At 55.7% G+C, this 27,184-nt stretch overlaps 2 protein-coding genes across 2 annotated transcripts; both read right to left on the bottom strand.

Moving 5' to 3' along the window:
- Window positions 1-578: 578 nt before the first annotated feature.
- Window positions 579-22,270, bottom strand: ACACB (acetyl-CoA carboxylase beta). The gene is made up of 53 exons (XM_059484989.1): window positions 22,127-22,270; window positions 21,351-21,775; window positions 20,563-20,689; window positions 19,735-19,873; window positions 19,335-19,444; window positions 19,140-19,221; window positions 18,653-18,751; window positions 18,388-18,497; window positions 18,025-18,135; window positions 17,657-17,866; window positions 17,169-17,339; window positions 16,777-16,938; window positions 16,434-16,597; window positions 15,782-15,932; window positions 15,602-15,705; window positions 14,940-15,021; window positions 14,241-14,386; window positions 14,013-14,163; window positions 13,802-13,936; window positions 13,250-13,396; window positions 12,985-13,173; window positions 12,567-12,667; window positions 12,399-12,487; window positions 12,196-12,320; window positions 11,803-11,916; window positions 11,607-11,720; window positions 11,187-11,276; window positions 10,974-11,092; window positions 10,620-10,757; window positions 10,123-10,219; window positions 9,924-10,031; window positions 9,693-9,749; window positions 9,067-9,108; window positions 8,783-8,998; window positions 8,552-8,707; window positions 8,068-8,271; window positions 7,455-7,610; window positions 7,085-7,207; window positions 6,502-6,771; window positions 6,077-6,174; window positions 5,814-5,934; window positions 5,541-5,651; window positions 5,188-5,331; window positions 4,986-5,106; window positions 4,744-4,840; window positions 4,481-4,577; window positions 4,140-4,275; window positions 3,672-3,849; window positions 3,445-3,557; window positions 2,780-2,934; window positions 2,463-2,633; window positions 1,845-1,981; window positions 579-1,736 (listed from the first exon to the last, which is right to left on the bottom strand). The coding sequence occupies exons 2-53, from the start codon at window positions 21,764-21,766 to the stop codon at window positions 1,610-1,612; spliced, it is 7,131 nt and encodes a 2,376-aa protein (XP_059340972.1). The 5' UTR covers window positions 21,767-21,775; window positions 22,127-22,270; the 3' UTR covers window positions 579-1,609.
- Window positions 22,271-22,566: 296 nt separating this feature from the next.
- UNG (uracil DNA glycosylase) lies at window positions 22,567-27,184 on the bottom strand. The gene is made up of 7 exons (XM_059485169.1): window positions 27,061-27,184; window positions 26,276-26,470; window positions 26,103-26,198; window positions 25,279-25,376; window positions 24,838-24,926; window positions 24,350-24,528; window positions 22,567-23,823 (listed from the first exon to the last, which is right to left on the bottom strand). The coding sequence occupies exons 1-7, from the start codon at window positions 27,148-27,150 to the stop codon at window positions 23,683-23,685; spliced, it is 888 nt and encodes a 295-aa protein (XP_059341152.1). The 5' UTR covers window positions 27,151-27,184; the 3' UTR covers window positions 22,567-23,682.

Below are 27,184 nucleotides of genomic sequence, written 5' to 3'. Positions count from 1 at the left end.
CCTCCCAGTGCATCCCTCCATGGCAACCTCTTCCAAAGGGCACCATGATGCTCCACATGATAATTTATTGTCCAAGGACAAATGTGATGAATGATCCTTTGCTGTGACTGGTGTCACCTACAATGTCTTTGCTTTTTTTAATAAACATTTCTTAGCACTATGCCTGGGGCATTCTGGATGTGCTGTGTGGTGCCTGCTCTGGTGTTATGTTGGGTTTCCCAAGCTTTTTTCCCTTTACAGACCCTACGGCCAAATTGAAGGTGGATCCTTGGCTCAAATCCTCCAGGAGAGTAAGAGTTTACAGGTATTTACTCTAAGAGTTTACAGGTATTTACTCTCAGAGTTCTTCCCCTGTGGTGTCACCCTGTTCCTGAAACCCTCTGAAATGCCTGGAAAAGCTCTGTAGTGGGGACAGGGGCTGGCAGGAGGGATGCTCAGAGCTGTCCCACCCCAAACAGGTCCTGTGCCACAGAGAAGGGGCTGCCCAGTGCCAGAGACACCAGGCCCTGCTCAGGACAATGACAGAAGACACAGAGGTCAGGGAGTTCTCTGGGAGCTGAGCTCACTTTATTGCCTGTCAGCAGTGACACCTTCCAGCCAGGAAGCGACCCACAAGACCCTTCCCATCCCCACCCCAGGACAGGAGACCTCCTACAGACTTTGTGGGATCCCAGGAGGTGTCCAACACCTTTGCCCAGGGCAATACCAGCACTGCACTTGAGCCAGGTGTCCCACCTTCCTGACCCTCCTCCTTTTGAGCCCAAGGCAAATCTGTGCTGGGGAAATGACACAGCCAGAGGCACTGGAAAACCTCAAATTTCCCCTCCATAACCAAGGTGATCAAAGGCTACCTGAGCAGCAGGGTACAGGTCCCAGCAGGTGACAGCTCCCCCTGGCTCTGCTGCTTCCAAGGAGGAACCAGGACACTGGAGCCATCCTCTCTCCTCTCCATGCTCTGCAGGAGCCAGAAAGGACACGAGAGGCACAGCCAGGTCAGCCAAAGCCTGATGGACCCTTGGACATTCCCAAGGGAGCAGCTCCCAGATTACCTCACTGAGGTCTTTCCTGGACCATCAGCTACTCATGGCCACATTTTCTCTTTGCTCCCCAGTGAGGGGAAGGATGACAGAAATTGCTCCTCACAGTTTATAAAGCATCACTTGGAGGCTGCTTCTCATTTCCTGGTCTTGGTGCCTGGTCAGCTTGAACCCAGCCAGCTGGACACCGGCCCTGGCTAGGGGTCTGTGCCTCCAGCTCTGTCCAGTCTCATGAGACGTGTCTGACCTGGTGCTTGTTTGAAAGACCAAGGGCTGGCAACTAAAACAGGAAAATATTTTGGATTCTTTTTAAAACCAAGTTCTGCACCAGGTCCAGATTCCAGGCTTGGCTCAGGACAAGTTCATCTTCTGGCAGCACCCCCAGTGCCAGAGAGGACTGCATGGATGGCAAGACCATCTCCATGGCTTAAAATACTTAAAAGCACTGGTGTCCTTTATTTAGGCACATAAGCAAGAGTCCAAGGCTTCAGTTCAAGGGCTGAGGAGCCAGGTGGGCAAGTGAGGTCTGGCTGTGTCCTGGTGCTTCTCCTACCCTGTGGTGATTGTCCAGATCAGGAGGGATCATCAGTGTCCACCCTGGACAGGAGATGGGCGACCTGGGCCTTCTGTGGGCCGGTGATGTGCTGAGCCATCTGCACGATGCAGTCCATGGTCAGCTCAGGGTTGGCCTGGAGCAAGCTGCAAGGCACAGGGCAGAGAGAGGCTAAAGTGAGAACTGTCTGGTCTCCACCACCTGCTGTTCCCATCCCAGGGACCCCTTCTCATCCCAGATCCCACAGCACTCACCTCCGGATGTGCTTGAGGATGTAATCCCGCTTCAGGTACTTGATGTTCTGCCTGATGGCTGACTGGGTGCCATCCTCCTCCTGCATGTGCTTCTCCAGCCACTCCACCACCACCTGGTTGTTGTCCCAGAGGTAGCCCTGGAGAAAGCAGCACTGTGGGCAGGGGGTCCTGCTGCCTGCACAGCCTGAGCCCTCCCTTCCTCCTGGAGCCTCAAATCCAGGCCAGGGGATTTTTCTTCCCTGATCTGCACCTATTTGCAAACCACTTAAAAAGCAAAGAGGTAAAACATGGTTCCTTTGCATGTCCTGCTTCCTGAGGAAGGCACAGCAACCTGAGTGTCATTTGAGAACAGCCCAAATGCTAAAAACCCCATTTTTGCTCTGGGAAGTAAAAAATGTTTATTTGTGGACTAATTTGCCATCACTGAGCACCAGCACCCAACTGGAGTCACCTGATTTGAAGAGCCAGCCCCAGCCCAGGGCTGCTTCACTGCCCATGCTCACACATTCCCATCACACTCTGAAACACTACTGACACTTCTGAATGGTGGCAGAGCAAGCTGAGATCCCTCGGGATGCCCTGGCTGGAGGTGCCTCAGGAAGCCGGGGCTGGGGGTACCTTCTCAGCTCCTTCGGTCTCCATGAACCAGCGCCGCAGCATGGACTGGATGTGGATGTGGGTGAGCTCGCTGTTGGCCTTCAGCACCTCCCCCTTCACCATCTCCTCCAGCAGCAGCCGCCGCAGACGCCAGTAGAGGAAGGAGCGGGCGCTCTTCCACTCCAGGATGTCCTGGGGAAATCGGAGCACAGCCCGGGTTTGCCGGCGGCTGCTGGCTCCCGGCTCCGGCGGGATGGAGGGCAGGGATGTCACAGGGGAGGGATTTTCCCCCCACCTTTGCCTGTCACCTCGGAGCCCCTCCCCGGTGCCCGGCTCACCGTGATGACCCCTTTCTCCTGCATGCGGCCCGGGGTGTCGTGCAGGTCTGCGAAGCGCACGGCCACCTGGTGGTACACGGGCAGCAGCAGCTCCTCCCGCGCCTTCAGCTGCTGCTCCAGCTGCTTGCGCTGCGCCTCCGACAGCTCGGGGGAGCCTGCGGGACACAGCGGGCTGAGCAGCCCCCCGGTGATGCCACCAGGGCGTCGCCTCTATGCTGCCACATCAGCCACCGTGCCCAGTGCCATGGCTCTTTCCTTGGCACACTGACACCAAAGTCATACAAGCCACAAAGAAGTCACACCACACTCAGTGCCTGCTACATGAGAGGGGAGATGGCATTTGCAAGGACTTTGTGGGACCATGCTGTGGCAGGCTGGAGGGACATGGGGGCAAGGAGCTCCTGATGCATCAGGAATCGATTCAACGTGGCCATGGCCATCCTTCATCCCAAAGCATGGGAGAAGACCCCAGCCCCATTTAACCCATTGATGGAGCCCCCAGGAGATAACAGGTGTTCTAAAGTACCACCACATCCTCTCAGCTCCACCAACAGAAAAGACAAAAAGAGTTTTCCCAGGACACTGGTGGTTGCCACCAAAGTGCTTGAGCCTCATGTTTGGCTTACCACCACCAGTGTCCACAACCCAAAACTCCCTTTCCTTACCCATCTGTTCAACAAGCTTGGCATAAACTGTATCAATCCTTCTCATGGTCTTCACTAGATCCTTCTTTCTGAACTTGATCTCCACTGTTCCTCCAGGCTCCAAAATGCCTCCCCTGGAAGGGAAGTTTGGTAAAACAAGGACTGGTGTGCATGGGAGAATAAATCCTAGGACAAAATTATGCACACAGGTATTTTGGATGACCCACACAGGTGTTCAGGCTGCTGACCTGCTCTCCTTGTCAGCGTAGAGCTCCACGTGCAGGGGGTTGATGGTGGAGTCGATGACCACCCAGGAGCCGCCGCGCAGCTCGGCGTGAGGGGGGATGTACACCAGCACCGGCTGCCTGAAGTCCCGCAGGCTGTCCACGATGAAGGCGCCAAACTTCAGCATCTGGTCGTACATGTCTGAAACACAAAGGGACTCAGGGGCTGGGTGTCCCAAATGCCACTGTCCCAGCCTGCTCCCAGCTGCCCAAAGCCACCTTGTCTATTGGACAGACAAAGCAGCCTGCAAAACCAGCCAGCAGGAAGCCACCAACCCCTGGGACTTCTGACCTCCTCAGCCCAACCCAACCCCACATCCCAGAGTGCTGCATACCCTGGTAGGCTGGGCCATCTCAGGACCCTGTGGGGTGGAAGGGGTGACAGAGTTTTGTCACACACCATGGGAATGTGGGCATCCCAAGCACAGGTACCTTTCATGCCGCTGGAGAAGCCTCTCCAGTTGGCAAAGATCATCAGCGGGAGGTGCTCCCGGTTGAAGTCCCGAATGGCCTGGGCTGTTTTAAAAGCAGAGTCTGGGAACCACACCTGTCCAGCCTGCTGGATTATCTGGAAAAGACAGTGAGCAGCTGAGACTGTGCCAGTTCTTCCTGGCATGCTGCATGAAACAGCTTCAAGAAAACAAACTGCCCCAGCACCCTTGATTTCACCTGAATTAAGGAAAATTATGCCCAAGGATCATGCTGAGCTATTACTCCTCCCTTCCCCCCAATTCCTCTCAGATGCCACCTGGCCCCAGCTGTACCCCACTCACCTTTGCCTCTGAGTCCAGGTTGGCAGGGTCAGCAGGTATTGTCACCTCCACGGTGCGGGTCTCAACAGCGATGACACCCACAGGGAGACCTCCCAGCCTGTGGCAGGGCAGGGTGGGCTCAGCAAGGCCTGTTCCCCTCCACCCCAGCCCCACCACAGAGCTGGTCCCTCTCCACCATCCCAAAAGCAGTGCCACAGACAGAGATTGAAGGTGAGGGGCCACACATGCAGGATCCCAGCTCCATCCCCTGCTCCTGGCAGTACCTTGCTCTGCCAACCACCACGGTCTGAGCCCACGGCTTCATGATCTCCATGAAGCTGCCCTGGTCGAAGAAGCCGCTCTGCCAGGTCCCTTTGAGAGCTGCAGAGCACAGGAAAACATGGAGTGGTGCAAGGGCAAGCACTGAAAGGTTCCTGAACACCAACCCACAGCCAAGAGCATCTTCTGCACCTACAGGATGCATTTGGGAGCAGTGCTGCACAGGCCTTGGGTTGTTCTCACTTACTTGGATGGGGTCTCCCTGCCAGCATCCACCTGGGGTCATAGGGGACTTTGGAAGGGACAAAACCAATTTCTCTTTCAACAGGGTCAATTATGGCAGTGACAGGCACTGGGCTCTGGTTATCCTGTAAGGGAGACCCCGAGGGCAGGTCACCAGCCAGGTATGGGTGACATCCCCCTCCTTCCCCCCTGCAGCACCCTCCTACCTTGGGTATGTATGAGAGCCACTGCAGGATGGTGTAGACCCCCTCAAAGTCATCTGGGACAGTGACATGAGAAACACCATTGTTATGCATGATCTGCACTCCTCCCAGCTGGTTGTTGGATGTGTAAACCTCCCGTCCCAGCACCTAGGGAAACACATGGGGCTCTGCTGACACAGGAGCTGCTCCCTTGCTCTGTTTGTCAGCCCAAACCTCTGCACAGGCAAATTCCCTCTAGGCTGAGGCAGAATCTCCACCTCTATCCAGGCTGATGTTCCATGGGACAGGGAAGGAGCCCACACAGGGAGTGGTGAGAAGGACAGCGCCATGGAGGATATGCAGCCAGAGCTTGGTACCTTGTTGAGAGCTGTGACACCTGTGAGGATGATGTGGGAGTTCTCCACCTGGATGACACGCTGGCCCAGCCTCACCAGGTAGGCACCGATGCCGATGGCACGACAAGTCACCTGGGCATACATAAAGGGACACCTGGGGTCACTGGGGCTGCAGCACACACCTGGAGAAGGATGCTGTGAAGGGCTTGTTGCATCCTGTCACCCCTCCTATGGTGACTTTAAGAGCCAGCAGGAGAGAGGGGAGGAGCAGAGAGGGGAAGAGCCCCACTGTACCATGCTGATGGTCACTATTTCGTCATAGGCACGGGAGGACTCCCCAGCTATGGTACCAGCTGCTCTCAGGTTTTCCACCCCAAATCCATTGTCCTTCCCAATGATGTCCAGCAGGACATACCTGCAGAGAAAGTGGAGCTGTGGTCTGGGAAGCACTCACCTGCATGATGTGCCTGGCAGGATGCTGAGGTGGAAGATGCATCTTGGTGGGGTTAGGGCAGAGCTTCAGTGGCTCTGTGTGTCTCATGGGATATGGGACTCACCTGGACTCTCCACCTTCCTCCACATGCTCACAGCGCACCGAGTTCATGGCGCTGATCCTTGTGTAGTCCTGGGGAGTCAGGTACAGGTACCTGAACCCCTGCAAGGAAAGAGGAGAAGGATAGCTTATGGAGCCCCCCACACACATGCTCACATGGCACATGGTCCTTTCCCAAACCTATCCCAAACCATGCTGTGCAGCAGCTCAGGGACCAGAGCTGAACAGAGCAGCCATGCCAGCACTGGCACCTTCACCTCCACCACGTGGGAGAAGCCAAAGGAACCATCCCCATGGTGCTGGGTGCAGGTGTGGTCTCACTCCTGCTCTAATCCCACAACCTGACATCCCACTTTAACTCTGCTCATCCCTTCCCCAGCTGGACCCTCTGCTGTTTCCTGTGCTGCAGGAGGGGAGGTGCCCACACACCTTGAAGGGCTCAGCTGGGTCCACCCAGGCCACCTGGAACATGTGTTTAATCTCCTCAGCAAAGCCGATGCGGGCGCCGCTGTTGGCGGCAATGTAGATGCGGGGGATGCCCTCAGCCCGTGCCAGCTCTGATGCCCTCAGGAACACCAGGTCCTCCTCAGGCCCAAAGGAGCCAATCTTGTGTGTGATGTCATTGCAGATGAGCACAATGTCCCGGCCTTTGGGGTACTCAGGGGTCTTCAGCTTCATTTTGAAAGCAACCATCCCCACCTGCCTCGAAACGGCACAAGGTTACACAGAAGAATCTCCAGAGAGTTAGAGTCATTTACAGAATCACAGAATTAACCAGGCTCGAAAAGACCTCCAAGATCACTGAGTCCAATGCTTGACTGATCACCACTTTGTCAACTAGACCAGAGCACTAAGTGCCACGTCCAAGAGACACAGGGGCTGAGCTGCAGGTGGCATTAACCATCAGACAAAATGGTTGAGGAGCATCTCCCAAGCTTTAAACACAGCCAGATTAAGCCACCAGCCATTCCCACCTGCTTCCTCTGCCCAATTCCAAACAATTCCCTGCTACCTCGTTCCCTCCAGGGACCCTGTTCATCTGCACGAGGTGCCCCTGAGAGTCCAGGACCAGCTCAGTGTAGGTCATGATGTCCTTGGGATACAGGTCCGAGGAGCCCCACAGCTTGAAGAGAGCCTGTGGAGACACAGCATGTTGCTTGGAATGGTTTAGCTTGGAAGAGAACTTAAAGACCATCTAGTTTCAGGAATTCCAAGAGCTAGGAATTGGTTTAGAAATGTTTCATATAACCAAAAATGTTGGAGCTTGGGCTCTTTTTGTTTTCTCATTTGACAGCCTGAGGAGAGGGACCTTTTCCTCAGGTGGGAATATTTGGGGATAAAGAGCAGTAATTTGGAGCCTCTTTCTGCTCAGCCAGACTCACCTGCCTGATCATCTCTGGGAAATCATACACATAGGTGGTGCCCAAGGACTGTGCCTGGAAGCGCTTGGCCTGAAGCAGGTCCTTGGTGACATAGGGGGTGTTGATGAGCATCCCATGCTGCGGCCCCTGCTTGTCCCCATACGACTGGAACATGATCTGGAGAGAAAAGCAGAGCATTGGTTGCCTTCCCTGGATGTCATGGTGACTTTTTCTGGAGCACTGCTGAGCCCTGCTTGGTCAAGGTGATTTTCCACTCATTTTTTCACTATTAAGGGGACTGTCACACTGATGTGCTGCCAGTACTAGTGACACTCCAACACTGACCATCACCTCCAGCACTCAAAACTGCCCAGCCCCACACCAGCATCAGCCTAAGGAACCTAAATGGATAAAGCTCAGCACATTTTGAATAAAGCACCACCCCAATTGGATGCAGACAGATGGATGAAACCAACCCAGCTGTGGGAATACTGTTGGAAGTTTGGGGTCTCTGGGCAGATCAGCACTGCACGTTCACGAGGAGTTTTGCAGAAGCCCCCCTAAAGCTCTGCTGGAGCTGGCAGCACTCAGGCAGCCATGGTTGTGTTCCTGCAGTCACTACTGGGTTACTCACACTGCCAGTGCCAGGGTCCCTCACTTCCTTGTAGAGGCTGATGTCCAGGTAATATCCGGACTCGTTTGTGAGGAAGAGGCGGATGGGGATGGCGGTGGCAGTGGGCGTCAGGCGGATGTTGATCTTCACCTCAGCCTGCAGCACACGCAGCTTCCAGAGGCGGCTGCCGTAGCGCATCACCATGGAGCGCACCGACTCCTCGATCTGCACAGGGGATGGCACAAAGTGGGGGTTGGTGACCTCAGGGACAGCACTGAGCACACAATGCCACGGCTGGAGCAGCCCTGTTGCATGTCCACCCCAAACAGCCATTTCGGATTTGCTTTGGGTGAGTCCCTTCTGTCTCTCCATGGGCCTGGTGCTGATATCCACCCTCTCCACTGGGGACAGGGAAAGATGGTGGGGGCTGGCTGCCCATCTGTGCACAGGGCACGACAGAGAAACTTTTCCAGGACAGAGGAAGCAGGACCCCCAAGAAACACACCTTGGACGGGTCCATGATGACGGTGGGCACAAAGTTGAGGAAGATGTGGTTGCAGTCAGTGCGCACGATGGTGTTGTTGAAAGCCACCTCCAGCTCATCCATGGCCTCCAGGAGCAGCCGCTCGCCCTCGTTCTGCAGGTACTCGAAGGAAGCCTCCTGTGATGGAGCAGGTGGCTCAGCAGGGGCCAGGCCAACCCCGCACCCTCACTGTGCCCCAGGGTGCCACCCTGCCTTGGTGATGAGGTCGGAGTGGCGCACGATGGCGCGGATGAAGAAGCGGTAGTCGGTGGCCTCGGTGCCCGCCTGAACCTTGGCAGCCCCCAGGTACAGGTGCATCTTGTGGTTGGCACAGGGGATGGCCGTCAGGTCGAAGTTGCGCATGCGGCTCAGCTCCAGCTGGAAGGCGAGCGCCGGCTCCAGGTGCCGGTAGATCCGATCCTCTGCAAACTGCCGGGCACAGCCGTGAGCCAGGGCCGTGCTGGAGCCGCGCCGGCACCACTCCCACGGGATCTTACCTCGTCCCTGGCTCTGAAGGTGAAGAACTTTGGGAATTCTCTCTGCAGCAAAAGGGAGAGAGAAGGCAATGTGAATAGGCCTGGCCCACAGAGGATTGTTGATTCTCCATTGATTGATTCTCCATTTAAAAAAAACTTTGCAGGCTTTGTTCTCCCCCAAAGGGAAAAGGGCAGGGAGGGATTGATTAGATTAGATTTTAGGAAGGAATTGTTCCCTGTGAAGGAGGTGAGCCCTTGGCACAGGCTGCCCAAAGAAGCTGTGGCTGCCTCATCCCTGGAAGTGTCCCAGGCCAGGTTGGAGAGGGCTTGGAGAAACCTGGGACAGTGGAGAGTTCCACCTCATAGCAGGGAGCGGAACAGGATGAACTCTAAGGTCCCTTCTCACCCAAACCACTCTGGGCTTCTACTCTGTGATGGCTTCTAAAGGCACCTTAAAGCTATGGAGTGGCTCTGCAGGAACCACGTTACTGGAAACATGAGCAGGATAAAGGATTATACAGGAGATGAATCACTCATTGAATTGCTCATTAATTAATTCCCAGCTCCTGAAGCACAGTGGGTCCATCCATCACTCAGTGCTGTGTCTGTAAGGTATTTATAGATGTCAGAATCTGAGCTGCACTCACCTGCTGGGCAATGAGGAACGTGATTCTCCGGAGACCATGTTCAACGAGGATCTTTTTCTACACAGAAACAGAAAATGCCGCCAGTTAAGAGAGCTTAAACATATCCACCAAGGGAGCAAACAAAACCTAAACTGCAGCATTTTGCACTGCATGGAGAGGAGGCAGTGTCCTTGGGTACAGTGTTCTGGCTTGCAGAGTTTACAAAAAGAGGGTCCAGCCCCAGCAACAAACCTTGGACTGGGCAAAGGCTCTGAAGATGGGCACCAGCTTCTCATCTTCTGCGTGGTCAGCTGAGCAGAGCGCGATGTTGAGGATGTGGATTGGCTCCTCATGGATGTTCTGGCAACAAAACCCTACAGTCAACCCTGGCCAGCAGCATCAGTGCTGTCCTAGCACCACCTGGGGACACCAGCAGCAGCTTCATGCCCACCTTGGTGTCCTCCTCATCATAGGTGGTGGCCTGTGCATCACTGAGGAGCCCACTGTCCGACGAGTTGGAGAAGCACCAGATCACTTCATCAAAGTTCCTGCCCAAACAGCAGAGGTGGGGTCACAAGCCAGCATGTTGTGCCCACCTCCTGCCTGAAGGAACAGCGCCAGGAACCCACTGTGACAGTGTGACAGGGACATAGGTACCAGCACAATGGCCCCACCATCCCACAGCAAACCCACAGCTTAAGAAATGCAGCTCTGGGCTCTGCTGCATTAATGTTCAAATGTAAGCTGTGCCATGTAAGCTTTCCCCACGTTCCTCATGTCCTCACAAGGTAAATGTTGTACTGAGAATACCCAGTCTGCAGCTACACTGGGAACTGGAGCTGCCTCTAACACCACCCAGCTGCCCCCAGCTGTGGCTCTTCCACCCAGTTTGCTCTCCAATGACCCAAAATGCACAAACACTGGCCAGGTGTGTCCCTGCATCCCCACCTTTTGAAGTCCTCGAATCTGCGGAAGGCCACCATGACTCCCATCCTCTGGCTCCCGGGGCAGAAACCACTGTCCATGAAGAGCTCAGTGCTGTGCCGGGCCAGGTCAGGGTTGGTGATGCTGACAGGGATGGATATCCTGTCATGGGGAGCAAGTGTCAGCTCTGGGGAAGGCACCATGTGGGACCACACAGCTCCCATAGGAGACCTTGACCTGGAGAGCGCTCATCCTGCTCCATTGGCAATGGGACAGTGTGGTGGCAGCACGACTTTGCACAGAGGGGATGATACAGAGCTTTGTGAAAGGCTTTGTGTCCAGGGGAGCAGGACAGGTGTGTGGCAGGGACCCCTGTACCTATTGGGGTGGGAGCAGGGCAGCATGAACTGGAACTCCACGAGGCAGGTGCCATCAGAGAGCTGCTGGTGCTGCAGGCTGTGCAGCTCGTAGGCGATGTACCCCCGCCGCACGTACACCTGTGAGGGGATACAGGAGGTACCACCTTGCCCCTGCCACCCCTGGGCCCCCCATGCCACCCTCAGGCCCCACTCTGTGCCCCCCAGGCCTCACCTCCAGCGCTGCCATGCGCACCACCCTGTTGGTGTGGTAGAAGAACACGGGGAGCACATCAAAGATGGAGGTTTCTGACAGGATCAGTTTCTGCGGGAAGAAAGGAAAATTTAGGGCAAGGATGAAGTGAGACTTCCCTGCTCCATTTAGGTGCAGGACTGGTCACCAGGGTGCCATGGAATACCCAGCCCACCATGGGGAAACTGGAAGAGTCAGACATGGATCCACACATCTGTTCCCTCCCAAATGGAACATGGAGCAATGCATAGGGACTGGGGTGCACCCCCTCCTCTGCTCCACACAGGCACTACAGCAAGGTTTTGAATGATTTTTAGTTGTTTTTAAGACTAAACCACTTGCAGCCAGACCCCTTCCCTGAAGTCACCCAAATTCCCTCTGGAAAAACACATAATTCCCAACCTTCAGGTTCTCAGGGCAGTACTCATGTCCGTACATGTCGATAGCAGAGATGAAGATGGACTCAACCTGGTTGTGCCGCAGCTCGTAGGAGGGCATGTGAGAGGCAATGAGCACCTGCCAGGGGAGAGAGGAGCTGGGAGCACAGGGGACAGGGATGGGGACAGGAATGGGGTGGCACTGCATGGTGCTGGCTGACCTGCCGGGCTCTCAGTGCCACTTTGGAGTGCTCGGTCTTGCTGAGCTGCGTCAGCTCATGGAGGATGGTTGTCAGCTCATCTGTCAGCGTGGGGTCACGGCCACACAGCTGGTCCTGCAAGGTCACAACCACCATGGCTCAGCTCAGGCTCCTCACTTTGTGGGATGGCTTCGTCCTGCATCCCAGCCCCATGCAGCCAAAGGGGACAAGACCCAAGGGACTAAAATGGGCTCTCTTTGACCCAAGCATAGTCACAAAACACCACAGAGGGAAGATAATTAAAATAAACCGATAACGAGGCACAAATGGACACTTCAAACAATGCAGAGCTGCCTTGACTCTTCCCTGCCACCAGCCTTTGCTCCTGGAGTCGCAGGCACAGGCTGTACTCACAATTAACATGATCACCAGCTGGTTCTTCTTGGCCACCTGGGCATGGGAGAAGATGCTCTCCACCACGGGGGTCATGTTGGGTTTGCATTGCTCCCGCAGGCTGATGACACACTTGTCGTAGTGAGCTGTGGGGCAGGGTCTGGTGAGCCCTGCAGCTCCTCCAGAGAGCCCTGCAGCTCCCTCAGAGAGCCCCAAGCCCTCACCATGCTGGAACTGTGTCTCCACTTGCAGGTAGCGCCTGAGCAGGTCCAACACCACTGCCTTCATGTAGCCCCGGATGCCACTGCGATACCTGGGGAGCAAAGAGCCCATCATGCTGTGAGGAGGTGGCTGTGGGGGGACATGGGGGTGACAGACAGCACGGGGCTCACCTCTGCACCAGCTGCACCAGGCTCTGGGTGTTCATGAAGAAGACCTCCCGCTCAGCCTTCCTCTGCAGCGTGGCTGCATGGGTGTCCAGCACGTTGGCGATCTGTGGGGAGAGGGGACAGGGTCCAGGGTGGCTCAGGGGCACGAGGCTGCCATCTCCCCCTTTGCTTACTCCACCTAGAGCCTTTCCCTTGACTTTTTTTCCCCAAAGTGAAAAATGCAAAATGACAAATTAATATAAAAAAGAAAGGCACACACAGAAGCAAATACACATACAAAACCAAACACACATACAAAATATAAACCTCCACATACTTCCCTCACTCATTTCATTTGTTATAAAATCTTGGCAGCACAAATTGAGGCAGGAGCTCCCAGCTGGCTCCAGTGCAGAGGATGTGAGCCCCCTTTGGCACTCACCTGCTGGCTGGGGAAGCGGCAGAGCACAGAGGTGATGTTGCTGGCATACTGCGCCATCACCTTCCGGATGGATTTCTCCACAGCCAGCGGGATCCGTCCTGAAATGCTCGTCATGATCTCCTGCAGCTCCAGCAGGGGCAGGGCAGGGTCCCGCAGGGTCTTCATCAGCTGTGCCACCCACTCCTTCACCTGCAGGAGCAGAAGATGGTGCTGCTGGACCTGCCCTCGTGGCAACTGGGTGGAACCCATGGTGCCTGGCACCCACCTTGGTCTTGAAGTAGGGCTCGGGCAGGCAGTAGCCATTCATGACGTTGGTCAGGTTGTCCAGAACGTTGCGCAGAACCTGGTGCTGCTTCTCACCAGTGATGGGGAGGGTCTGCTGGGCTGGGAGTCCCCCTGTGAATGGATTTGCCTGGAGAGGGCAGAGGGAGGTGGGCTGAACTGTTGTTGTTGTCAGAAACAGAGCTCCTGAGAGCTGCAGCTGCCCCAGAAACCCAGCACAACCCATGCTTTGGGTCAGGTATGAGGAAGCACCTGACATTAAGCATAATGGATCTGCCAGTGTCTCATGATGAAAATAACATGGAAAAACTGGAGATTTTAGTGCTATAAATGCACTTTTTAGTGCATGTGAGCTCCTGCACATCAAGGAAGCAGAGTGGAGCAGGACTTGAACCCAAAGACAGCCCAAGGACATGGCATGACCTTCACTGTGACGCCCCACTAGAGCAGCTCCTCCATTTTGCCCCCTAGGGAGCATTCCCAGGATGCCAACTGGGAGCTGGCAGGAGGGGATGGCAGCCCCTATGAGACTCACAGGCTTCACTTTGGAGGGATCATCGAGCTGGAGGCGGGCAATGATACAGCCAGCCTCCAGCAGCGTTCCCGGCCGCTTGACGTAGTTCAGCTTCCCCGCCTCCTCCACCGTCAGCGTCATGATGATCTTCATCACCTGGGAAGGAAGAGACACGGTCACTGAGCCAGCAGCACCAAAAATTCTGCTCCTCCAGCTCTTCTGCAAAGCTCACCTCGATCTCTGCATAAACCTTCCCCTCGTCCACGTGGCCACCGTCCTCCACCATGTACTGCAGCAGCTTCCCCGCGCACGGTGAGCGCAGCACCGTCGGGTCCTTCTCCTTCTCGAAGGTGCACGTTTTGTTGCCGATGGTGATCCGGTACCTAAGGGACAGGGAAAGGTGTCACCAGCCAGCTGGTGGCCATCGGGGAGGGGGGATGGTAGCCCTGGCAGGGGGTACCTGTCAATCTCCTCTTTCATGTAGGTGGTGTAGCTGCAGCCGTCGTAGGAGAGCAGCAGCCCCCCGTCGTTGAGGCGGTGCACGTCGATCTCGATGTGCGTGCGGTTCATGATGACCACGTAGGTGGTCAGTGACTGGCGGGCCACCTGCAGGCAGGGGACACCATCAGTGCAACCCCAAAACACACTGGACAGCAAGGCTAGGGGCTGAGGGGGCACCTCCCCATGGGCTGCTCCCATGGGATAGGGCTGTGCTGGCAAGGCAGGAGGCACAACCTCAGGCTGCACCCAGGAGCTGGTCAACTCTGCCCAGAGCTGGTTTAACTCACAGCCCAGAACTGGTTTAACTCAACTCACAGCCCAGAACTGGTTTAACACACAGCCCAGAGCTCATGCAGCACATGGCTCGCTTGCCACTTTCCTCGTGAGTAAGGAGTTTTGCATGAAGTCCAACTAATTTGGTTTAAAAGCAAGAAAATTAAGTCCCTTAATAACTCAGGACAACGGGGTGTATGAAAATGTTTGTCAGGTTAAAATGAGGTTATTAAGGTTATGAGGTTATTAAGCTCATTTTTATGTTGCCCATTTTTAAAGGACAGCTCTGTATTTATTTCAGTTTTCTCCCCTGGGACAGGAGCATGTCCCTGACCCCTTGAGAAGCACTGTGGCTGATCTGGGGGGAGCACAACCCTGTTCTCACCTGCAGAATGTACTTCACACCCTCATAGAGGAGCTCCACATCGACAATGTTCAGCAGAGAGGCTGCTGGCAGCACCTGGCCCCTGAAAAACAATGGAGGGATCAGGCCCCAGGGCATTGCCAGCCTCTCCAAGCCTGTGGCATGTCAGCAGTGCTCCCAGTCCCGGTGGGAGGGCACAGTGGTGACCAGAGGGGACAAGCATCAGCTTTAAGTGACCCACACGAGCACCATGCACAGCCAGGTCTGGAGGGAGGCCAGGCACTGGGAAAACACTCAGATAAGGCACATGGGAGAGCCCTGGGAGTCCTCCAAGGCTGGAGGAATAACCTTGATATTCAACAACAAAAGCAAACTGCAGAGCCAAGCCACTTCCCCTTGAAAACTGTTTTCCCAGCCAGGGGAAGCCTTTCCTACTGTCCAAACTGATAACTGAGGATCCAGATACTCCTGTCCCTGCCTGTCACAGCACTACTGTCACTGAACCTGTAAAGCAAAACTGGAAGAAAGATGCCCCAGAACAACACTTAGGTCTCCATTGTGACTGCCCCAATCCTGGAATTCCTCAAGGCAAGGTTGGATGGGGCTTGGAGCAACCTGATCTGGTGGAATCAGATGATTCCACATGACTGAGCCCCCCGCCCTGTGCAGCCCCCACTCCGCACCTCTCCAGGGTGTGCAGGAAGTCACTCATGCACGCTCTGAAAGCAGCATCTGCCACATTCAGGGCACCACAGACAACCCCCAGCATCGTGTCTGGCTTCTCTGCCTGTGGGGGCAAAAACAACAGGGTTTGGGTTTTACCCCAAGGGAGGGGAGTGGTGACACCAGGGCATCACCCCCACCTGCACTTTCTCAGCAATCAGGTGGTCCAGCCAGCCCGTGTGGATCTCATTGCTCTGGAAGCTCTCTGTCTCCAGCAGCTTGATCAGGTACTCCACTGTGGTACGGAAATCCCCACGGATAGACAGCTCCTTCAGGGCCACCACCATGTTCCTTTCAGGGAGAAAAGTCCTTCATTAATGATTGAGAAGGTGGCAGTTGGCTCCCAGCAGAGGGAACTGGGGAGCTTCAGGGCCTAGGGTGATGAGCTCCTGAGGTGATGAGCTCCTGAGCCCCCAGCACCTTTATAATCACTGCATGGTTTGGGTTGGAAGCAACCTTAAAAATTCTCTTGTTCCACCCCCTGCCATGGACAGGGACACTAGATCAAGTTACTCCAAGCCCCATCAGCTTGTCCATGAAACTGCTGCTCAGTTCCTGATGGACACTGCTGCTCATGGGCACTAAGCAATGCTCAGCAGATGACTTCAACATTCCCTTGAGAAACAGGTAGATGAATTGGGGCTGTAGGACCACCACAGTCCAAAACATTCTGGCTAAGCCAGGTTCTTAGCACAGCAGCACCGTTCTGGTCCTGTCAGATAAAAACCACTTTTCCCAGCTCACAGTTCCTCCCAAGGCCACACGCCCTCCAACTCATCCTGCCACACTCACGAGGTGGCCTCCTCCCGGTTCTCTCCCCATGAGAAGCAGTGTCCAAACTGGGAATCAGCAAACTCGTGCAGCCCCCCGGCTGCTGCCACGCTGAAGTACCCCCAGACGTTCTTGCTGCTGCGGAAGTTCAGCTCCTGCACCGTCCCCGAGCTGGGCTTGAAACCCTGAGCCAAAACAGAGCAGAGATGGAGGAACCAGGATTGAGAATCCTGCAGCAAGCCAGGGAAGGGGAACCCCCATGGATTGCACCAATCCCATGAACACTGTCGGGCTGGGGAGGACCATGCCCAGTTCAACCCCACGGGGGGCAGAGTCCCTTTGTCTCAACCCAACCCCAGCTCACCTCCTCGGGGTTCTCGCTGGTGATCCGGGCAGCAATGACGTGGCCCCTGGGCACGGGGGGGTTGGAGGGGCTGTGGAAGGAGATGGGGGTGTCCCCCCAGGGGCCCTCCCCATACAGCACCCGGATGTCTTTTATCCTGTGCAAGGGGATGCCCATTGCAATCTGCAGAGAGACAAAGGCCTGAGCTGCCAGGGAGACACCGACAGAATACGAATGGAGAGTTCCCAATGGGAAGCCAGAGTAGAAGGAAAGCTGCCACACCTCTTTCACCTGCAACCTCCGTGCTGGGATATGGGGCAGCTTCCCTCTGCCAGGCTCCAGCCCAGTGTTCCTCCCTAAACACCCAAACTGCCTCCTCCAACACCCCTGGAGTGAGCCCTGTGTGCAGCTACCTGCAGCTGGGCAGCCGGGAGGTTCACGTCCGCCACCATCTCCGTGCACGGGTGCTCCACCTGCAGCCGGGGGTTCAGCTCCAGGAAGTGGAAGCTCCCGTCCTCCCCGTACAGATACTCCACGGTGCCCGCACTGACGTACCCAACCATCTGCGCCAGGCGGACAGCGCACTGCGGGAGAGGGAAACCCCTGGGTCATGGAATCCTGCCTGGGAAGGGACCCGCAGGATCGGCATCCAGCTCCTGCTTGTGCAGAGGACATCCCCAAAACCGTGTGCCTGGAAGTCCAAACGCTCCTTGGACTCTGGCACACTTAGGGCTGTGATCACTTCCGTGGGGAGGCTGCTCCTGTGCCCGACCAACCTGGGCAGGGAGTCCTGCTCAGCTCAGGATCTCTTCCTTCCTTAAAACCCCAATAAACCCAGCCCAGTTTCCCATTAAAACTGGGAAACCCAGCCCTCAAGCTGCCCTTAGATCAGGCCACCCACCTTCTCCATCATCTCGGTGACAGCGGGGGCAGCGATGGTGGCGGGTGCCTCCTCAATGATCTTCTGGTGGCGGCGCTGGATGGAGCAGTCCCGGCTGAAGAGGGAGATGGCGTTGCCGTACTCATCTGCCAGGACCTGCACCTCCAGGTGCCGAGCGTGCTGCGCCAGCTGCATCAGGAAAATGGGGGATCCGGGCGCCTCCGCCTGCACCTGCGGCCGGAGGGAGGGTCCTGCTCTGGCATCACCGCCCAAAATTCATCCCAGGATGGAGGCAGAGGTGCGGCAGGAAGTGGGAGGTGCCCCGGGTGTGAGCAGGACCCTGCCAGGATGGGACAGGAACAGGGATGGGGGTTCCAGGCACCTCTCACCTGCCGGAAACTGGCACTGAATTCCTCTGCTGCCTCCACTTTCCGGATGCCTTTGCCCCCGCCGCCTTCTGCTGCCTTGATCATCAGGGGGTAGCCGATCCTCGTGGCCACCTGAGAGGGTCAGGGATGGGGTAACTGTAGTGTTTTGGACCCCAGCACATCACCCCGACAGCCCACACAATTCCAGGCATCCCTGAGCAGGGTTATCCCAAGTGACATTCATTCAGTGGGACAAACTGCTGCTGGCACAGCCTTGTGTCACTGTGGTGTGTGCTGGGAGGCCAGAAGAGCCAAGGCAGGCAGGCTCTGAGGAGGAATCATGGTGGGCAAGAGATAAGCAGTTGCCTACAGGCTCAGCTTTACCTCCAGGCCTTCCTCCACGTCCTTCACGCAGCCCTGTGCGTACGTCTCCAGGGGGATGCTGATGGTCTGCTGCTGATTCTGGTCCTCCTCAGACCACTGAGCCACCAGACCTGCAGATATGGCCAGGGCTGTGGTCACCACCAGGGTGGCACAGATGGGGTGGCATGCTGGGTGTGCCCAGGGAGCCGAGGGTTCCATCATTTCTCCTGTTTCCATGCACTCCAAAATCCCAGGGAGTGTGTGGGGGCTGTGAGGAGGCACTCACCACTCCCACTCCACGGCAGTGTGGGGATCTCCAGGGTCTGAGCCACGATGGTGGAGGCAACTTTGTCCCCCAGCGCCCACATGGCATCACTGGGGGGACCTTTGGAGAGGGAGAGAAGGGCTGAGGGGGTGCTCAATCCATCAGCCCATCCCCACATCACTGAGTTGGCCCAACAAGCCTTCTGCAAGTACTGGGGATGCAGGAAAGGAACCTCCCCAAACCCACTGCCCAGCTCAGGACTAGGAATCCCACCAGGTCTGCTCCCACCCAATGTTCCTCTGTGAACACTGCATCAGCCTGAACATTACAGGGAAAACCCAGAAAACAGCAGGATTCCTGCCCCAGGAAACCAGCCTGAAGACGGCCACTCCATGAGTTGGGCATGCCAGAGGCACCAAAGGGGCCCTCCCAGTGCAGTGTCCCTGGCAGCGACTGTGAGTGCACACACCAGCCCAACTCCCAGCACGGAAAAGCAGTGAGACCTTACCTAGGAAAGCTATCCCGTTTTTCTGCAGCAGCTCTGGCAGCTTGTGGTTCTCTGAGGCGTGTCCCCAGCCAGCCCACACCGCCTGGCACAAGGAGAAGCAGCAGTGGGTGGCACCTCCCACCGTGCCCAGCTCCTCAGCACACAGGGACATCACCCGCCTTGCAAGGAGGCGGGAGCCACACAAATGCTCGTTACCTGGACTGGGATCCGTTTGGAAATGTCCACAATCAGCTCCACGTTGGCGTAGTTGTTGTTGTTTGTCCCTCCAGGGACTGGCACGTAGTGATCAGCCATCTTGATGTACTCTGCAAGAGAGCACGGGAAGTGGTGGTGAGAGCCAGATCCCTGAACCAGATCCCCGAGCCAGATCCCTGAACCAGATCCCTGAACCAGATCCCTGAGCCAGATCTCCCTCCCAAACCCTCCATCCCAGGGAGGCTGGAGCAGGGAAAAATTTACTCCTGGATTTGGCTGCGCAGGAGTAAACTGTGTGACTCCAGGCTGTGCAGAACCCTCACGTGCCAGGCAGGAAAGGGCTGCCCTGGCTCAGACACAGGTAGGGAACCTCCTTTCTGGGGATATTTTCAGGAATTACCTGCGTTAGCCTTGAGGTCCTCGGGGGTGACCATGACCACGAAGCGAATGGCGCGCTCGTTGCGGAACATCTCGTAGGCCCAGCGGCGGATGGAGCGCATGCACTTCACAGCAGCGATGCCATTGTTGGCAATGAGGACCTGGGGACACAGGGACAGGGGGTGGCAGGGTGAGCCCTGGCCTTGCTACCCCCAGGGATGGCATTGTGTGGTAATGCTCCTCACTCCAGGTCACCAAATGTGGTAACTTTTCCTCACTTGTGGTCACCAAATGTAGGAATTGCGGGCATCCCCAACATGGGAAGAGATGAGAATCTTGACTCCGTGTTTCAGAAAGCTGATTTATTATTTTATTATATATATTATATCAAAAGAAAATGATATATTAAAACTATAGTAAAGAATAGAAGAAAGGATTTCATCAGAATGCTTAAAAGGAATAGAAAAGAATGATAATAAAATCTTGTGACTGCTCACAGCCTCGACACAGGTGGCAGTCATTGGTCATCAAGTAAAAACAATTTCACAAGCTGGGTAAAATAAACAATTCTCCAAATCACATTCCAAAGCAGCAAAACATGGAGAAGCTGAAGCTTCTCAGCTTCTCAGGAGAAAAGATCCTAACAAAAGGATTTTTCATAAAATATGTCTGTGACAGCAGTGCAGGGGCAAGGGGTAAGTGTGGAGCAAAGCAGGGGGAGTGTGTCAATCAGGAGCTGCCATTGCTCCAAGCCTGGCAAATACAGGAGATTTGGGCAGTGCTCAAAGATGTCCCTGTGAAAAGCAGTGACCCCCTAGCCATGCACACGCAGGGATGTGTGGGGACAGACCTTCTCGATGACACGGTTGCCCCCAAAGCGGGTGACGAACTCGGCTGGGGAGGCAACGGAAAAATCCCGCTGCAGGTCCATCTTCCTGCGGGTCCTCTTCGTCAGGCTCAGCCCTGACATGCTGGGCCTGTGGTGGGATGTGGTGGCTGTCACTGAGCCCAGGGCCACCCCAGAGAGCCCAGAGCCACTCCAGTGAGCCCTCCCCCCAGCCCCAAACCCCCTGCAGAGCCTGTCCTGCAAAGGTCACCAACCATATCTACAATGTGACTCAGGAAATTCTTTATTTGTGGAAGGATGGAAGAATAGCACGGATACTGCTGGCAGCACCACCTCAAACCCTGCGTGGTAAGAGCCACCGTCGGGCTGCCGAGTGTCACAACATGTCCCTGCAGCTAAAGGTTTGTTATTTTTAGCCACAGCAGAGCAGCTGGAGGAGGCAGGCAGCAGCATTTGGCTTCCAAGTTGTTTCTTCTGGATATATCAGCTGTGCTCCCATGGGAGCTTCCCAGTGAGCTGCCCCACATCCAAACTAGAGATTTTGGAGGGCACCCCCTGCCCTGCTTCTTGCCGGTGGCACTGCTGTCACACAGCCAAGGACACTCACTGGCTCTCTTCCCTCAAAGGGAGCAGGATTTGGGGGCATCACCTTGTGGTTCTGAGGAGCACCTGCACATGTGCACCCCAATTTTATTTATCAACAGCAATGTACCCACCACAAACACCCACCCTCCCTAACTGGGACATCCTTATCCGACCACGCTCCGGCCATCGGGGGTTGCCATCCGTACCTGATGCCGGCGCTGGGCTCCAGAATGTCGCTCACGGTGGTTGGCTCGGGGACGGTACCGGCCACCCCGGCCAGGCTGCTGCGCCGCCGGCCCACCCTGAAGGCCGTGGCCATCGGCTCATCATCGGAGGAGTTGTCGTCGAAGGAGCCCAGCACGAACTTGGCGAGGGCCGGGCGGCGCAGCGCCGCGGGGTTGTACACGGCGAGCTGCTCCTGCTCCGAGCCCGCCCGCCCGGCCCGCGGCGGCGGCTGCCGGCCCGGGGGGCTCTGCCGGCCCGGGGGGCTCTGCTGGACCGGGGGGCTCTGCCTGGCTGCGGGGCTCTCCTCCGGCTCCTTCTCCTGCTCGCACCGAGAGCTGGACATTTTGGCCCAAAGGAGCAGCAGCAGAGCGAGCAGGAGCAGCGCAGCCGGCAGCATTCACCGGCCCTGGGGGACACGGAGCACGGCGGTCACGGCTGTGCCGCTGAAACCACGGCCCCGTCCCGCAGCGCCCGGTGCCGGCCGCCCTCAGCCGGAGCGGAGCCCCGTGAGGAGCCGGGGGGGGTGACACGGCCTGGCCCGGCCGGCCCTCACAGCACCCTCAGGATGGCGGTTCCTCACACGGGGGGGCGTTGAACGGGACCCCCGAAGCGCGGTGAGTGCGGTGGATTATCCCCGTCAGAGTGGGCATGGGGGTGAGGGAAAAGCGCCTCACTTTCCCCTCAGCCCCTCACCTTCCCTCAGCCCCCCCAAGCTCCCCTCAGCTCCTCGCCCTCCCCTCAGCCCTCGCCCCCTCACCATGGCTACCAGCCCCGAGCCCCCTCCCTGCCGGGCTCCCGGGTCACTGCAGTGTCAGCGGTCGGTCCGTGTGTCCATCTGTCCCTCCCCGCTGTCCCCGGGCCGGAGCCCACGCGGTGCCAGGGCCGCCCCAAGGGAAGCACAGGCCCCCCTCCCTGCCCGGCTGTTCCAGCTTGGTCTCGCACGTGACGGTCACGTCAAGCAGAAATATTTCGCTGCTAACGTGTCTGGAAAAGTTCTGCTGGAGATGAGGGTGGAGGGAGGGAGGGGGACACCCGATCCTTGGGGGACAAAGGTGCCCTGGCCCTGTGCCTGGTCACGGGGATGAGGACAAGGACACGCTCATGGGTTTGGTTCCCTGGGGGGAACAGGGACTCCCCATTCCACCCTCCCCGAGTTAAAATACCAATGCAAGATCATGTAAACAAAGTAATTTTTATTTAAAAAAACACACTCGGAAAAAAAAAAAACCCAAGCAAACAACATATACAGCAAGGCCACAGACAGTGTCAATTCACTGGTGATAGTGTTAGCTCAGAGAGAACACCAGAGGAAGGGTTACAAGGATATTCTATAAAAACTGGTGTGATTTCCAAAAAAAAAAAAATAAAAGCTCTTTATTTCCATTAAAGGAATTACAAAGTCAAAGATGGGCTGGAAACCCAGGAGTATGAAGTCAACACCTCTCCCTCCTGGAAATCCTGACAGTTATTGCCAACAGTAGATGGAAACTTTAATTTGCTCCCAAGGTGGCAAACCACAAAGTTCCCTCTTTTAAGACCTTAAAAAGATCTGAAGTAATTTGCAGCTATCAGTCCCTGAACTGGGAGATGTCAATGAACAAACCTTTGCTGCTGCCATCAGCAAATACCCCCAGGTCCTTGGTCAGCACAGCTCACCTGTCACCCAGGTGATTCCACCCAGGAAGAAACTAAAACCTTTGGATTTTCCTGTCTAAATGCCAACAAAAAATTCAAAAGCATTTCCAAGGGTCTTGGTCACAGCCTCCCTGTGGCTGAAGGGAGGATTTATCCCGAAATCTTGAGATCATGGACACAGCAAGCAACACTCCTGACCCTGTATTTTCTTTACAGCCTTGAGAAGCCGTTTGTGTAATAAATCTGTAGCAAAAAGCTAAAACCAAAAGCCTTTTCCTCCCATGGACACAGCTCCATTCCACCTAAATAGGCAATCTGGATTTTTGTGGGATGGAGGAAGCAGAGCATGCACAAAACCTGAGCAGCTCAGTAAGAACTGACATCCCTTCACCAGAGTCTGAAAATAATTCTCATTACCACAAAGACCACAAATTAATACACAACTCTGGTGTTTGGGATCTTTTTTTGCTTCAAACCAGGCCAAGATCTGTTCCAGCAGCAGAGCTGTCCATCAAACACTCCCACACACTCTCAGAAAATAAACATTAAAAACAAAAATACAATCTGAAAGTTTGGAAATTGATCAACACCATCTCTGAAAGTTTGGAAATTGATCAACACCTGAAGAGGAGTTTTTCAGAAATGGCCCAGGGGCTGCTCCCAAGGCCCAGCCCCAGCTCAGAGTGCTTTCCAGTCAATGGGCTTTTTCCCAGATTTCCTGAGGAATTCATTGGTCTTGGAGAAGTGCCGGCAGCCAAAGAACCCTCTGTTGACAGAGAGGGGTGAGGGATGAACGGTCTGCAGGACGTGGTGACGCTTCTGGGGACAGCAGAGGAAAACACTTGTTAGATTTGCAGGGTTTGGGCTGCTCCTGCTCCAGGGCAGGTGATTTACCCCCATTCCTCCTTTTCCTGCTCCAGGGCAGGTGTGATTTACCCCCATTCCTGCTCCAGGGCAGCTGTGATCTCCCCTTACACCCCCTCCTGCACCACCCTGAGACCCAAAGAGAACCAGCCACAAGCACCAAGACTTCTGTCCCACTAAGCAAAGCCATAAATGCCCTGGCATTTCCCAATTGCTGTCAAGCCACCAGCAGATTTCATATTGATTCATGACCCCTCAAGCTAGGACAAAACAGCTCTGTCCTTGTGGGACGACAGGAGTTACACTTGCTCCAATCTTCTTGCTCAATTCTGGCAAAGGTTAAGCTGGAGCAGAAGCAGAGCTCGATCTGACAGAGCTCAGGCAGGGAAAATTCCCAATTCTGTAAGGGAAGTGCCCTCTAGTGTCCAGCAAACCGAGTGGGGAGGAGAGGGAAGGGCTGAGGAGCAGGAGGCGTACCCACCCTGTCGATGGAGCTGCCTTTCCTCTGGGCATAGGCTCCCCAGAGCATGAAGACGAGCCCGTGCAGGTTCTTGTTGAGCCAGGACACCACAGCATCCGTGAACTGCTCCCAGCCCCTCTCCTTGTGGGACGTGGCCTGGTGAGCCCGAACCGTCAGCACCGCGTTCAGCAGCAGCACCCCTGGCAAACACAGCACACCCAGAGGGTCAAACAAGGGTTAATCCATCCCTGCACTGCCCAAGGCCGGGCTGGATGGAGCTCTGAGCAGCCTGGGATACTGGAAGGTATCCCCTTGGATAAGATTTAAGCTCCTTTCCAACACAAAGCATTCTGAGATCCAAATTTCTTTTTTTCCGCTGAAGCAAATTTTCATTTTAAGAAGCGATTTTCTCTCCTACAGGTGGATTATTTCCAACCACAGGGCTGGTGTTTAGATAGGATTTTTTCCTGCTCCACAGGGCGCACATCACTGAGGGTCCCTGAGCTCACCTTGCTTGGCCCAGCCCGTCAGGTCCCCATGGCCAGGGTGGGTGAAGCCCTCAATGTCCTCAGACAGCTCCTTGTAAATATTCTCCAAGCTGCAAACCAAACCAGCAAAAGATTGTTAATACAACAAGGAGAAGCAGCACCAGTTATTCCTCTAATCAGGCAAGAAAAGCATTGATTTTAAACTTATTATTTAAGATAATAAAGCCATTTGCAGAGGCAGGGCAGCAGGGACTCTGTGTGTCTGCCTGGAACCTTTAATGAGACTGAAAATGGAAATTTACATCCAGAATATCACCAAAACTACACAGAATTATCCTTCCAGGTAATGCACAACACAAATATAAGTAATTGCAAACCGCTTCACATCAATTTTTGCCAGCCCTGAGCACCACAGAACTGCAAATAATTAAATAACAAAAGGGATTTTGTACATTTTCGTACCTGGGGGGAGGTGGAACAGGTTTCTGGACACTGAAGCAGAGCCCATGAGCTTGCTTGGGTCCATGGTATGGATCTTGTCCCAAAATAACAACCTTTACCTGAAAGCAGACCTTGGTTAGCATTGAATTTCAATCAGTATTATTCCTAGAGAGTGAGGGAAAACAAGTTTATAAATGAGCTTTATCTTCAAGTAGAGATAAAGAGGTGCCACAAACTAATCCCTCCAAGAAACTGAAGTTAAATCCCAGATATCTCATTGCTAAAGAGCACAGAGCTCACCTAACACTAGGGATTAACATCCCTACGGCTTAGCTGCCAAAATAAAGACTATAACTAATATAATTTGAGAGCAGAAGACCAACATTTTCACAGCCACAAAAAATCACCTTGTTCATTTCCAAGTAAGTTTCATCCCATTTCAGCTGCATGCCACACTTGTGGTATTTTTGACAGCTTTTATTGGAAATAACATTACCTTGTGTTGTCTTATTTTCTTAATGGTCCTTAAGAACAAGAGATGTACGAGATCAAAAAACTATGAGCTAGGTTAAGCTGTTAAAACCAGAAAAAAGATCAAAAGGCCCAGAGGAAGTTCAGTGGCTTGTGAGGGTAATAAAACAATAAAATCACGGTTTGTTATCAGACATGAAAGGGAAGGCTGGATTTATGAGTTAGGTGAACCAAACAACAGCACCCACACCCCATGGGATCCAAGTTTAAGTGACAAAACACTAAAGGAACGAGTCTGTGCACCCACCCCGCACCTGCAGGGTTTTAAACTGCCCTGATCAGCTCAGAGAGCCCCACACCGCGGCTCTACTCACATCCCAGATGTCGCACATCTGCGTCCAGGTGAAGACCTGCTCGGGGGGCGGATACACCGTGTAGCGCTTCCTCTCCTCGGCCACGAACGCCATCAGCTGCGGGGACAGCGGGGGCTCAGCGGGGCTCAGCGGCCGCTCGGGGCGGTGCGGGGGGATCGGGGAATGCCGCTCACCTCCACGAAGTAGGGCTTGGAGAACTCCCCGGCCAGCTGCCGCCGCCAGCTGTCGCCGAAGCCCGGGGGCACGTTCCGCTCCGCCAGCAGCTGCCGCGCCGCCTCCTTGTTCCTGCGGATGCGCTCCTGCTGCTCCGCGCTCAGCGCCGGGCTCGCGTTACCGCCGGATTCCTTCGCCTTCTTGGCGGCGCTCACCTGGAAGCAGCGGGCAGGAGGGGAGCTGCGGAGGGTGCGGGAGGGCAGCGGGGACAGCCTGAGGCGGGAGTGCAGCCTGGGGCGGAGGAGCGGCCCGAGGCGGGAGAGCGGCGCGGCCACGGCTGCACCGGCCACGGCTGCAGAACGCGCGGCCACGGCTACACCGGCCACGGCGGCACCGGCCACGGCTGCAGAACGCGCGGCCATTGCGGGACACGCCCCGCCCAAGGGGCAGCCCCGCCACACTCGGCGGTTGCGCGGCACAACACAAAACGCGCCCCCATTGGCTCGCCGCGGCTGGAGGGGAGGTTTTCACCTAGTAACTGTGGCGTCACGGAGGGACTCAGCGCCCATTGGGCGGCAGCGGAGCATGGCCGCTTGATTGGCAGCTCAGCCACGCGTGGAGCGGCGCGGCAGTTTGGAAATTGTGCCCCCCCCCCCCAATTCCCCTCAGAAAAGGCCGGCAGTGCCCCCAGGCTCCCTCAGAGCCACACAGAGCCAGGCACGGACACGCCGCCACCAGAGCCCTCTCCTCCCTCCGCTCTCCCCTCCCCGAGAGCCGCGGGCCCCCTCAGCCCCCCGACCGCTACCTCAGAATCGCCGTCCGGCTCCGGGGACCGCCCGCGCTTCTTGGCCGGCGCGGGGCTGAAGAAGGAGTGCAGCGTCCTCTGCCCGATCATGGCTGCGGCGGAGCGGGGCAGGCAGCGAGCGAGG

Source organism: Ammospiza nelsoni, chromosome 18 (assembly GCF_027579445.1).
Source record: "Ammospiza nelsoni isolate bAmmNel1 chromosome 18, bAmmNel1.pri, whole genome shotgun sequence".
NCBI lineage: Eukaryota > Metazoa > Chordata > Aves > Passeriformes > Passerellidae > Ammospiza > Ammospiza nelsoni.
This window is presented reverse-complemented; position numbering and strand designations above follow the sequence as displayed.